General features: G+C 49.4%; 1 protein-coding gene across 4 annotated transcripts in view; it reads left to right on the forward strand.

Annotated features, from left to right (window-relative positions):
• CLEC16A (C-type lectin domain containing 16A) overlaps nucleotides 1-12,403 on the forward strand; it is a 208,705-nt gene that overhangs the window by 142,442 nt on the left and 53,860 nt on the right. For all 4 annotated transcript variants that reach the window (XM_068565832.1, XM_068565833.1, XM_068565834.1 and 1 more), the window contains exons 19-20: nucleotides 9,548-9,699; nucleotides 11,843-12,047. In XM_068565832.1, coding sequence (XP_068421933.1) covers nucleotides 9,548-9,699; nucleotides 11,843-12,047 — 357 coding nt within the window. The remainder of the gene's footprint in view (nucleotides 1-9,547; nucleotides 9,700-11,842; nucleotides 12,048-12,403) is intronic.

Raw genomic sequence — 12,403 nt, forward strand, 5'->3', positions numbered from 1 at the left:
AAGTAATTGATTGCTACTTGCAGCAAATAACCCATAAGCTGTTGCTGGGTTGATGGAGAAACAGTTACTTAATTTTCTTCAAAGGATTGATTTGACTGTCAGGAGAAGCAGCCAACCTAATTGAGTGTGCTGGTTCACACCCTCAGTGGGAACCGTCACATCTCTTTCTCGTTTTGATTTCGGAATGTCATGGGCCATGCATGGAGTCTCCCCTTGGTGTTCACCAGGCTCCAGAAGGTCTGGGTGTCACCCGTACAGGACCATTCTCCTTTGCTGGGTCTGTAGAATCACCAGGGCCCGGTTCCCTGTCACCCAGCTCTGCTGGGTTACATTTGAATCAGCACAAGACTCCTTTACTTGGCACTCAGAGTAGCTCCCAAGGAAATGCATGTGACTTTCTCATGCCCCAGAACGGCTATCGTTTTCAGTTTTGTAGCAGACGTTGATGGAGTGGTGACATTTGGGAGATGGATTGCAGTTTCCCAGCGGGCTTCTGATTGACTGCCTTGTACCGCCTGTGCCTCCCTCTCCTCCCAGACCCCCCCGAGAGAGCCAAATGGGGCCCGATGATTCATCAGCTGCTTCCCAGCCCTGCATTACTGGTCAGTTAAGGCCTCTCCCCTCAGCTGCATCCTGTGATCAGAGAGCCACGCCAGGCTGGTTTTCCCTGGAGTGGCTGTCAAAGCTGTATTCAGTGCCACAGAGTACCTTCTCTGTCTCAAAGGGCTGCCGTCTGCCCACTAGTCTGAAGGCTTCATGAGGGCAGGGGCTCGGCCCATCCTGCTCCCACTGTATCCCTGCACCTGAATGGAGCCCCAGGGCGGCAGGTACCCAGCATGCCAGAAAGAGGAGGTCCCAGGGCTGCCACTAGAAGGGGCTGCCAAGTGCCTGGTGAAGGGGGACCTTGCCCAGGAGCACACAGCAGGTTCACGCCATCAGCCACCATGAGATCAGACCCCTGGGACCTGCCTGCAAAGAGCTCTGGTCATTTGACTGTCCCCCTGCTGGACCCAACCAGCATCCTTCACCCTTAAGATCTAGCCGGGATCAGGAGTGCCCCCTTCTCTGAGGGAAACGGGGGTCACTCCTCTGTCTGGCCCCATCCTGAAGACTAAAACCCCACGTCACAGTCAGCTTGTTCACGATGCTGTGAAGGCCGCATGTTCAGTCTGGCTTCATAGCTCATCATATTGTGTCAGTCATGTGCCGTTGAGGATGTTACTTGACATCCTGCAGTTTGTGTCCTTGGGAATCAGTGAAGCCCCCTCATAGGATCCCAGGAACTTGTCAAGTTGGAGCTCAGCACCTGGCCCACAGACGCATCGGTTGTGGTGTCAGCACAGAACTGATGGGGGCAGGGGAGGGGGCCCCTGTCCAAAGACTCAGCCCTGACAGTCTTTCAACACGTGGTTTTTGAGAACCACAGGCCCGAATGGCCCAGCATCCCCACCAGACGCGGCCACCAGCTCCCAGGGAAGTCAGCCATCTCCTTGTCTTAGCTCGCCCTGCGAGGGCCCACGGTCCCCTGCGGTTTCTTCCTCACTAATCCCTGGCACACCTGCAGGTCTGGAAGAGAAACCCAGTCTGCTCTTGGATCCAGAGAGAGGCCAGGACCACACATTCCTTGCAGAAGGACTCATGCTTTTCTGCTCACAAAGGAAATCCTGGTCTCCTATTAGCTGTGAAAGGTCCCTGTGGGCGTGTTATCTTAGCATCCCAGGGTAAGCCTGCCTTTCTCAAGGAATCTGTACCTTGTTCCCAGCCCTTCCTGACCTCTGATTAACAGAAGGCACCTGAAAGACTTGGTAGTGTTTACAGAGTTGGTAATCTAAACTCCAGCTGTCTTGGTGTTCCAAGAATTGGCCCTAAAGCCCAGGGTACTGGATTTCAAAGCCCTGGAATTCAGCTGGCCTAGAAATCCCGCTGTAAGGATAAAGACCTCGATTCTAAATGTATTTGGAGCCACCAAGCCAAGAATTAAATTACAGTATTGGCATCCATATTTTATTATGAAGGGATCATTTAAATACAGCAAAAGTCAATCAGCCCCATTTATTGCTCAGTAATGAGCTATGGCCTGTCAGAGGGAGCTGTGGAGGAAGAAGGCTTCAGCCCGGAGGGCTAAGAGGACAGCCGTTGAAAAGTCCTTTGCCTTCAGTAGGGGAGGACCAGAAGATGTTAGCATCTCTGCATCCAGTGACAAATACTTCTTCATCGTCTGCCACTGCCCAGCCCCGCTCCCGTGGGTACAGCAGTGAGTGAGACAGGTCAGGCCATGCCTTCCTGGGGCTTCTGTCCAGATAGGGAGCAGGCCCCAACCAGGGAGGAAGGAGTAAACGGGACCCTTGGAGGCTGGCAGGCATTAGGGAGCAGCGGCGGGCTAAGGTGGGTAGGTGTGGTGGAGAGTGCCTGGGTGGCTGGGCCCATCACCCCCCAGGAGTTCTGAGAAACAGCCAAAAGCCATGATTTATTTTCTCCCTCTGAAGAGCCTTAGTCTAGGGCCTGCATCCAGCAAGCGTGACTTTACCTCAGGCAGAAGGTTTCTGACCGGTGAGTCAGGGCTCCAAAAACAGGGCACTTCCAGGCAACAACCAGTGCTGTGCTGGGTGCGGCCCCACGCCTCTCTCAGATCCCTTGATGGTCCTGCCAGGGTTATAAGTAACCTGAGATGCAGAGAGGGAGGTGGCTTGTCCAGGGCCACACAGCTTTTAATGGCAGAGCTGGGATTTAAACCCTGGTCTCTACAGCTCCAAAACCCAAGCCGTTCTTACCCAGACAAGTTGCCCTGGTTCTGCACTTCATGGCACGGTGGCTCTTTCAAGCTTTTTCCTCTTCTCCTCCTCTCTCCCAGCATCTTAAACTTCTGTTGGAAAATGGCTGCACTCCTTTCCCTTCATTCTGCTAAACACTGCAGGACTTTTCATGCACCCAAATCAGCCCTGGGCTGTTTCTCCAGGCTGGTCCTCCATGGTGTGGTGTGCAGCCCTTTGGTGGTGCTGGAAGAATTTTAGAATTTTAAGTGTGCCTGGATACAGTACTAAATTAAAGTAAATCACAGTTGCAATTCTCTATTGCTGAGTAACAAACCACCGTAAAATTCAGTGGCTTAAAACAACTACAGTCATTCAGTTTGCTCACAGATCTATAATTTGCCCAGGGCTCGGTGGGAATAGCTCATCTCTGCTCCACGTGGTACCAGCTGGGGACGAGAGGATCAGCTGGGGGCTGTGGGCCCAGGGCCTTGGTGTCTCTCAGTCAGTGTCTCCATGGCTGCTTGGGCTTCCTCACAGCATGGCAGATAGGTTCCAGGAGCATTTTCATGACCTTGCTTAGAAATCATACAGGATTGCCTCCACTGTACTCTGTTGGTCTAGGCAATCACAGAGGCCCACCCAGGTTCAAGGAGAAGGGACACAGACACTACCACCTGATGGGAGGAGGGTCAAGGTCACACTGTAAGAAGAGCACATAGCTGGGGAGCTATTGCTGTGGCCAACTTTAGAAAGTATAGTCCACAAGAAAATACGTTTCAGTGCCCCTTGGGTCCTTTCTGTTACATCAAGGAGAAGGTCTCAGACTGGTACTAGTTTGTCTCAGAACTTCTCTAACTCCTGGGACTCCCTTTTTATCAAAAGAGCAGGCTTTACGCTATAATTTAATAAAAAGATCTTTTCAATCTATTTTCATGGTCACCTTATTTATTGTAAGTAATTCTGGTTTTCCATTCATGGTAATGATAGGAAGTTAACTTTTAAAATAAATTTATTTTAGTAAAACATGAGTGCTTTCAAGAGAAAAATTAAGGACAAGTTCTACTTTGCTGCTCTAGATTTACTCTCACGTGAGCATATGAATAAGGAGGTTCCTTTGTCTGCTGTAGCAAAAGTTTATAAACAACCTGAATGGCCATCAGCTGGGGAGCTGTGAAGTCATTTAGAGTCACGACTGCAGTGGGAGAGAACGCAGCTATGAAAAATAGTGAGGCGCGTCCCTGGGTGCTGATGTATCACCAAGACGCGGGCTTCAGTGGTAAAAGCAAAGGGTGTATGTGGCATCTGTGAAAGACAAGGCAGGGGGTGGGGGGTACAGCTACATGTACACTTGGAAATGCAGAGTGGACAGACGACAAGACATCAGTAGTGGTTGCCTCTGCAGAAGAGGACTGGGGAGATTTACCATCCACTATAAAAAATTCCACATCTTTTTTTTTTTTTTGAAAATTGACCCGTTTGGATCTCTTAAAAACAAAAACACGACACAACATCAGTTTTGTTTTTTTGTTTTCGTTCTGTTTTGTTTTGCTGTCTACAATTCAGTTATATCTAAATTCTAAGACCAAACAGAGCCCCCTGCCCAGAAGCAAAGAAAAAATTCCACACCTTTTAAAATAGGAACATGCGAATGTGTTATCTATTCAAAGAGATTGATAAGCTTAATGTCTTCCAATAGAATAAAGTGACAAATCTTTCCCCCCTTCAAATAAATGAACCGAAAGAAAGGCAGTGCCTAAGGGTAGGAGGAACACATCACCTCTACCTGGAGGGAGGTTCCTTCTGGTCCTGGAGTGCAGTGGAGACGTCTGTCATCCCACCTGCTCTGCCCCTAGGGCCCGGTCCCTCCCCACATGGAGACTTGGTCTCCACTATGGTTTGTGGTCCAGAGCCCCAGCATCCCTGCCAGTCCCCAAGCCCCTTGCGGCAGTGCCAAGCCTCATTCTTCACGGTCTGGTTCCCTAATACAGGATCTAACACCCACACGTTTGATGAACTGGACGCCAGAGCTCTCCAGCTCACACATCTGGCCAGTTTGGAAACGTGCACACCTGTGTACCAAGAGGCGCTGCCGGTTTCTTGCCGTTGCCCTGATCTCAATGATGGTCACTGCGCTTCGGGATCAGGGAGAGCCGGCCAGCCGACAGCTGGGCCTGGTGCTGCTTCCCAACCCTTGCTGGGCCCCAGAAGGACCTGAGGCCCTTTGCGTAGGAGAGTCACTTTTCCTTTTATTTAAGTACACAAACGACATACCTCTTGGAAAAATCAGAACACTGCATATAAATTAAAACGACCTTGACCCCTCACCCGCAGTCCCACCTCCTCCCGTCCAGAGAGGTAATCACTCTGCACCCTGCCAGACGTTTTCTTAAATTTTTCTTTTACACACACATACTTGAGTCCATAGAAAATATACAGTGTCGTTTTGTGTGGTTTGATTTTATACAAATTGTGTCATACTGCATGTGTCATGCTGCAACTTTTTCCACCCCGCAGTACATTCTTGAGACTAAACCTTGTTGAAACATCTAGAGATCTCATTCCTTCCTTGTTATTGCCATATGTTTTTACACCAAATAAACATACATCTTTTTAAAAAGCTCTCCCTTCTCACTGGACACCTGGGTCATTACAGACCCAAATCCCGCCGTCAGCATCCTTGTTCCTGTCTCTCGGCCCACGCGTATGTCTTCCTGGGAACGTACCAATTGCCGGGTCATAGAGTGTGAAACTTTCAGTTTTAATAAATAATGCTGATTTGCCCTTCAGAATGGCTACGTTAATTAATTCTACAAGCAGCATTTGAGAATGTCAGTTTTTCTGTGGCCTCCCCAGTACCTGATGTTATCAGACATTTTTATTTTTGCCAGTCGGGTGGGCTCCTGTTCTGCTTTGTCTCCTGACTTAGCACGAGGGGGGCACCTGTGTGTGTGTTCATTCTCTTGTCTGTGAATGGCCTACGGAGTTCTCCATATTTTCTCCTTTATTCATCTTCTGCCTTTTAAAGGTGTTTTGCAAATATTTCCCCTAATCTGTTTATGAGCTCGTTTGTTATCCATGAGGTGAATTTTAATTCTGAGGTAGTCAGTTTATCAGCCTTACACTTATTTATTCATGTGTATGGATCCTCGTGTCTTTTTTAGAGAAATCCTTCCCTAAGGTCATATGGATAGTCTGATACATTTCCGTCAATTTAAAAACGAAAGCCCTCGGCCCCACCCCTTCTGAAGTGAAGTTGGTGGGGGAAGGACGCAGGAGACCCAGGTGGGCCGAGAGATCTGAGCAGCACCAGTGTAGGGGTGGCCCGTCACCTGCACTGGCCTCCCCCGACCGCAGGCCAGTCCTGAGAGGCCGCCACACCCCCCGACATAGCCGCCCGCTTCTGAGTCCTCCCCACAAGCCTGCATCCCTCCCTCCCTCCCGGTATACCTGGGTACCCAGCACGCCTCCCCCCCCCCCCCCCCCCCCCGGCTCAGGGTGAAATCCACAGGGGCCTGTGCGCAGGCAGCAGGTGAAGGACTTGGACCGGGGGCAGAGCTGGGCCCCGTTCCGCAGCTCTCTCTCCTGGGTCCTCCTCCGACGGGAATGCTCACAGCCAGCGTGTGGAGCAGCCGAGTTAGTTGAGAGCCGAGGTGGTGAAGGCGTTACCTGAGATGCCGCCCCAGGGGCCCGCAGATGTCACCCCAGCCAGACTCCCTTGATCTCTCTGCAGGATGCCCATATGCCCTTCTGTTTAGTCCACGGAAGGCGCTTCATTTCTCCTTAACTGCCCCCACAGCTTCTGAAAAGCCAGGGGCTCCCTCCCTCTCGGAGCCATCCTGTCTCACTGGTGACGGTTGCCTTTTAGTTTTCTTATGAAATCTCTCACAGGGCTTTGATGTCTCAATTGCATTTCTGAAAGTTGTTCCACTTTGGGGTTTTGTCCTTCCTTTTTTGTTCTTTGTGGCAGAGGTGATAGGTCTTTTTTTCCCCCTGAAGCCCCTAAGGCCCCTGGGCTTTGTAAGGGGGTTGCCTGCCAACAGACCCCGCTGACACCAACGCCCTGGCTGTGCCCGCTTTCCCGGCTCTCACCCGCAGATGAACCTCTTCTGTGAATGTGGGGAAAGAAGAGCCAGGTTGTCCTGTTGAGGGGGGAAGGGAAGGGGGAGAGAAAGAGAAAGGAAAAAAGGAAAGAAAAGGCATCCTTTATTAGTTTAGTTTTCTCTTTTTAAAAAGTAAAAGATTCTAATTGGGGAACATGTTTTAAGTATTGAGTAAAGAAAATAAACTCTGCCTACCACAAAGAAAATGTTTGTAAGAAAGAGTGTGAGGGCTTCCATTTCTGATAATACAGAAGACTAGTGTCCTCCACGTGGAACTAGAAATTCTGGATACAGTCATTTTTAGAACTCTTCTTAAATACTTGGCTGGACCCTTGGGAAAGGGAGGAAGTTTCTTGCCCTCAGTAAGAGAATGTGCAATCCAGACAGTTGAGCCTCTCTGGTGCTGGTGTTTGCCATGGGGTATCTGGCTGTGCCGGGTGGTCATATGCTGGGGAGAAAAGACAGAAACACAAGGTCTTTCAAAGCTGAGAGGATGGACCGGAAGGCATCCCATGAAGCCAGGATCTCGGATGGATTATGCTCTCAGAGGGTTAAACTGAGGTAGTGTGGGAGAGGGGGAGAGGGGGGAGGAGGAGGGAGGGGAAAAGAAGATGGCAGAGGAGAAATGTACTTATCATCCCTTAGATCTAAATGAAAAGTAAAAATGGAGAGGGGGGTGTGGCAAAACCTTGGCAAAATACCTGAGCCCAAGGGTTTTTTGTTGTTGTTTTGTTTGTTTGTTTATAAATTTATTATTTTATTTATTTATTTTTGGCTGCGTTGGGCCTTTGTTTCCGCATGCGGGCTTTTTCTGGTTGCGGCGAACAGTGGCTACTCTTCATTGCAGTGCGCGGACTTCTCATTGCAGTGGCTTCTCTTGTTGCCGAGCACGGGCTCCAGGCGCACGGGCTTCAGTAGTTGCGGCACGCAGGCTCAGTAGTTGTGGCTCATGGGCTCCAGAGCACAGGCTCAGTAGCTGTGGCGCACGGGCTCAGTTGCTCCGCGGCATGTGGGATCTTCCCAGACCAGGGCTCAAACCCGTGTCCCCTGCATTGGCAGGTGGATGGATTCTTAACCACTGCGCCACCAGGGAAGCCCCTGAGCCCAACTTTATCACATGTGCTTGGGGCCAGAATTGTTACTATCTGTGTTACCTTTCCCCCCCAACCCACCACCAATAAAATGAAGCCAAATATTAGGTCACAGAACGTATTGGGGTGATGAAAGTTTCTACAACTGGAGTGTCACAGTGCACAGCTGTAAATTTACTAAAACTCAAACTGTACACTTAAAATGGGAGAATTTTATGGTATATAAATTATCCCTCAATAAAGCTGTTTACGAGAAAAAAAAAAAAAAACCCACCCACCATTCTTCTAATCAGGACTCTCTTTTAATGTTTCAGTATATTTATCTGTGCTTGTATTTCTTTGTAGGGATACTTTTTTTTTTAACATATCAACATCATAGTTATAAAGTTTTTATCACCTTGTTCATTTAAAATTGTAATGTCTTTTCCAATGCCATTGCAATTATTTGTAAATAGGATTTTTTACTTGGGTCTTTAATATGTATTTCAAAAGTACATGTTGAATACTTTCTCATTTTAAAATAATTTCAAGAAATACAGTGGTATAGAGGGCAAAAATTAAAGTTCTCCTGTTGATACCACACACACACATACACACACACACACACTCTCCCGCCCACCCCAGTTCTCACTTCCCTCCCCATTGGTAACCACAGTTCACAGTTTGGTTAAACATAATTTTTAAATGGGTATATAATTTTCCATATGATGGGAAAAAAAATCATACTCAAGTGGTTCCCCTATTTGGGGGCATTTAGGTTGTTTCCTGGTTCAGCTGTTTCTTTTAAAACATGTTACAGAGGGTTTCACTGGAGGGAACTCAAAGCAGACTGTAGATTTAATGGTCCTGCGTTACTCAGATAATTTCAAAGCCATCAAGGACAGGCAGTAAATTAGACCTCAAATCTGGGAGTAACTTCCAGCTAAGAGAAGGGACCAAGCATAAGCTGAGGACCCCCTGCTAAATGCTTTACCTACCTGTTCTCATTTTAAGGTATCAGACATCTCAAGATAGGGGACATTATTCCCATTTTACAGATGGGAAACCGTGGTTTAGAGAGGCCAAGTGCCTTGCCCCAGATCGCGCATCATCTAGTGTAGAGATCGGCTCTAAGTTGTCAGACACCAAACTGAGGTCTTGGTGATTCTATAACCGAGCGAGGGGCTCTTCCTTTCCTGTCTTCACTTAATCTAGGTGAACACCATCACAGGTGTAAACCACCAACGCCTGCAGGGAAGCACTGAAATGTCACTGGGATTCTGGATTTGTTGGGTATTTTTTTAGCTACAGGTGCAGTGCCTAATCCACGGCTAACATTGTACTGATGCTTTATGTACTTTATCTGAGTTGGTCCTCACAAACAGTGCTTTGAGTGGGAGGGGCATGATCCCCATTATTCAGCTGAGGAATCTGAAGCCCAGAGAGGTACAGTAAGTTGCCCAGCATGACTTGGAGGAGGGACTCAGACCCAGGTGTGTGTGACTTCCAGCCCAGGGTCCGGGGCCAAGCTGCACTGCCCGGCAGAACACAAGTCAGCTGGAGCGTGTCTGTCAAGCTGGGCAGCGGACCGCGCCTCACTCTGCTCTGTCCCCCTCTACCACAGACAACAGCGACCTGATCGCGTGCACGGTGATCACCAAGGACGGCAGCATGCTCCAGCGGTTCCTGGCTGTCGACATTTACCAGATGAGCTTGGTGGAGCCTGACGTGTCCAGGCTGGGCTGGGGAGTGGTCAAGTTCGCAGGCCTTCTGCAGGTACGATGGCCGAGAGCTCCGGAAGCTGTTCTCGGTTGGCTGTACAAACACCCACAAAAGTGTCATCTTTACGGTCAAGTTCTAATGACGTAAGGGCCACGTGAACAGATTATCATTGACAAAAGTTAGAATACCTCACAGATAAGAGCCAGGTCCCCTTTGACCAAAACCCAATCCTGACTCCTCTCGTCCGTTATCAGATACGGTGCTTTGCCGAATACGTGTATCACTGTAACTACATGTACTGTTTTTAAAAATTGTACAACATATAGTTGGAAGGGTGTGTGTGTGTGTGTGTGTGTGTGTGTGTGTGTATTTTTTATACTGTCACCTTGAATGTGTTGTAAACTTTGCTTTTTTCACTCAGCGAAAGTTTTGGAGAACTGACTGTGTTAGTCTCTGCAGACTTACTGGTGTTCTTTTAACTGCTGCCTGACCACACACCAAGGCAGAGTTAGCCAGCACCCTGTGGCTGCTTCCAGCCTTTCACCTTTACAGACGGTGCTGCCGTGAACAGAATTGTCCTGACTTCCTTGTGCACTTGGGCCAGCATTTCCCTAGGGCAGACACCAAGAAGTTGGGCTGTGCCTATTTCCTCTCTAGAATGATTGTTGCCACTGCTGATTTATGGACGTTCCTGTGTCCTCCACCTCTCCAGCAGGCCTGGGCTCTAAACTGCCAAACGTCAAGCTGGAGCGTGGGTTTTCTTAATGTTTGTCTAAATGATGGGTGACTAATGCCAGCTAGTTGGTCGAACGAACCGTGGAACCAGATGAGTTGAAAACAGCCTCCAGCGCATGCCCTCCCCCACCATCACCCCCGCCAGACCCCTGGGCCCTGACTTGCCCTGCGCTGAGTCCGTTTCCTTGCTGGGCAGTCCTGTTTGCTGGCAAGGCCTTGCCGGGGCGACCCACATCCACCTCTCCAGGGCAACCCACTCCCCAGGAGGACCACCCACGTGTTTGAGGGTGCTGTTGCAACCATTTCCCAGCCTTCTCTTTTTCAAGATCTTTCCATTTAAAAAAGGTCTTTTACAGAAGGTGATGTGAGAAGCAGCTATCTGAAGAACCTCTCATTTAGAAAAAGACTTCCACGTACGAGACTGTCCATTAGGTGACTTAGTGCTTCTTATTTATCTAGGTTTATGATCAATTTCCTTTAGAATTTAGTGTCAGGAAAGTGTTTTTCTCCCTCAAAGGATTAACACATGTCGTCCCTCAGACAACGAAAGCCACATAAACCTTTTCTTTTGGTTGTCTTCCAGTAGCTCTTATTCGTCAGGCCATTATTACGGGCCAGCCTCTCTCTCTGTCTTAAAAGCGTAATATCTCATCTAATCCCCACTGCAACATTTTGTGCCAGATTGAATGCCCGTGAACCGTATCCGTCTTGCTTCATGAGCCTTTTCAACATTTTCCCCACCTTTCTGACTTTCATGTCTGTCTCCTGTCTCCTGCTTTTATCTCAGACCTCACTTAGTGGGAAGCAAATTCTTTGCACAGAATCCAATCTGAGGTTTTAGATTGGATTTGTCCTGAGGATACTTGCTGTACGTGAGTTCTCCTCTACCTTTCAAGTGTAACTTTCTTCAAACGTCTGCTAAGTGGTCCTCCCCTATTCCTTTCTCGGAGTTAGCTATTTCCTTTAGGGACCAGGAATTTGTCAGAGACATACAAATGGGAGCTAAGGATGCCCCCTTCTTAAGAGAAGCAAGGAAGGAATTGTTACGCTGGAGGAGATCACACCGGAAAGGGCTAGGAACTTGGGTTTGTTATCTCTAGTTCTCCGAAGCAAGAATTGTTGGGAGTTTGTTGGGCTCCCTGAGGCCCCATGAAGAGGCTGGTGTCCCGTGTGTTTACTAGCTGCCTCAAGTCCTCGCGGGGACGGAACCGGCCACCACAGCCAGCATCAGCCACTTGAGCTCTCTGTGCTTCCCACCCCGTCGCTTCCCGCCAGGCCTGGCCTGGTTTGTGCCCATCCTTGACTCTCTCAGACTTGGGGGACTGATGGTCTCCTCCAGAGCAAAAGCAAAGTTCAATCTGGGGGACCTCATTCTAGATGAGACGTGAATCCAGAGCTTCCGAGCAGCTACCTTCCCCCTGAACCTAACAGACACCCTTTCTTTGGCCTCCTCCCCCCACAGGACATGCAGGTGACTGGCGTGGAGGACGACAGCCGCGCCCTGAATATCACCATCCACAAGCCTGCATCCAGCCCCCATTCCAAGCCCTTCCCCATCCTGCAGGCCACCTTCGTCTTCTCGGACCACATCCGCTGCATCATCGCCAAGCAGCGCCTGGCCAAGGGCCGCATCCAGGCGAGACGCATGAAGATGCAGAGAATAGCTGGTGAGTGCAGCCCCGGCAGGTGTCCTCTCGGCAGCGGGGCAGCAGCTGCCGCAGGCCATCAACATGGCTCTCACATTGACCTTAAGAACCTTGTGACTCCTCTAGAAGAGGAAACGTACGGTTCAGGAATGAGTTGTGTTTTGGTGAGAGAATGGAGAACCCTGAGTGTTTGATTTCTACACGTCTAGGGCTGCTTGGAAGAGGCAAGCCCTCCCTCCCAAGCAAGAGGCAGCCGTCAGTGTGGGACGACGGTTCTCCCTCCTGCACACGGACGTTCTCTAGCGTATCTCTGCAAAGCGCTTCAACGTTCCTCTGCCACCTCTGACCCTTAAAACAACCCTTGAGATGAGTAGGGC

This window comes from Eschrichtius robustus, chromosome 16 (genome assembly GCF_028021215.1).
Source record: "Eschrichtius robustus isolate mEscRob2 chromosome 16, mEscRob2.pri, whole genome shotgun sequence".
In the NCBI taxonomy this organism is placed as follows: domain Eukaryota; kingdom Metazoa; phylum Chordata; class Mammalia; order Artiodactyla; family Eschrichtiidae; genus Eschrichtius; species Eschrichtius robustus.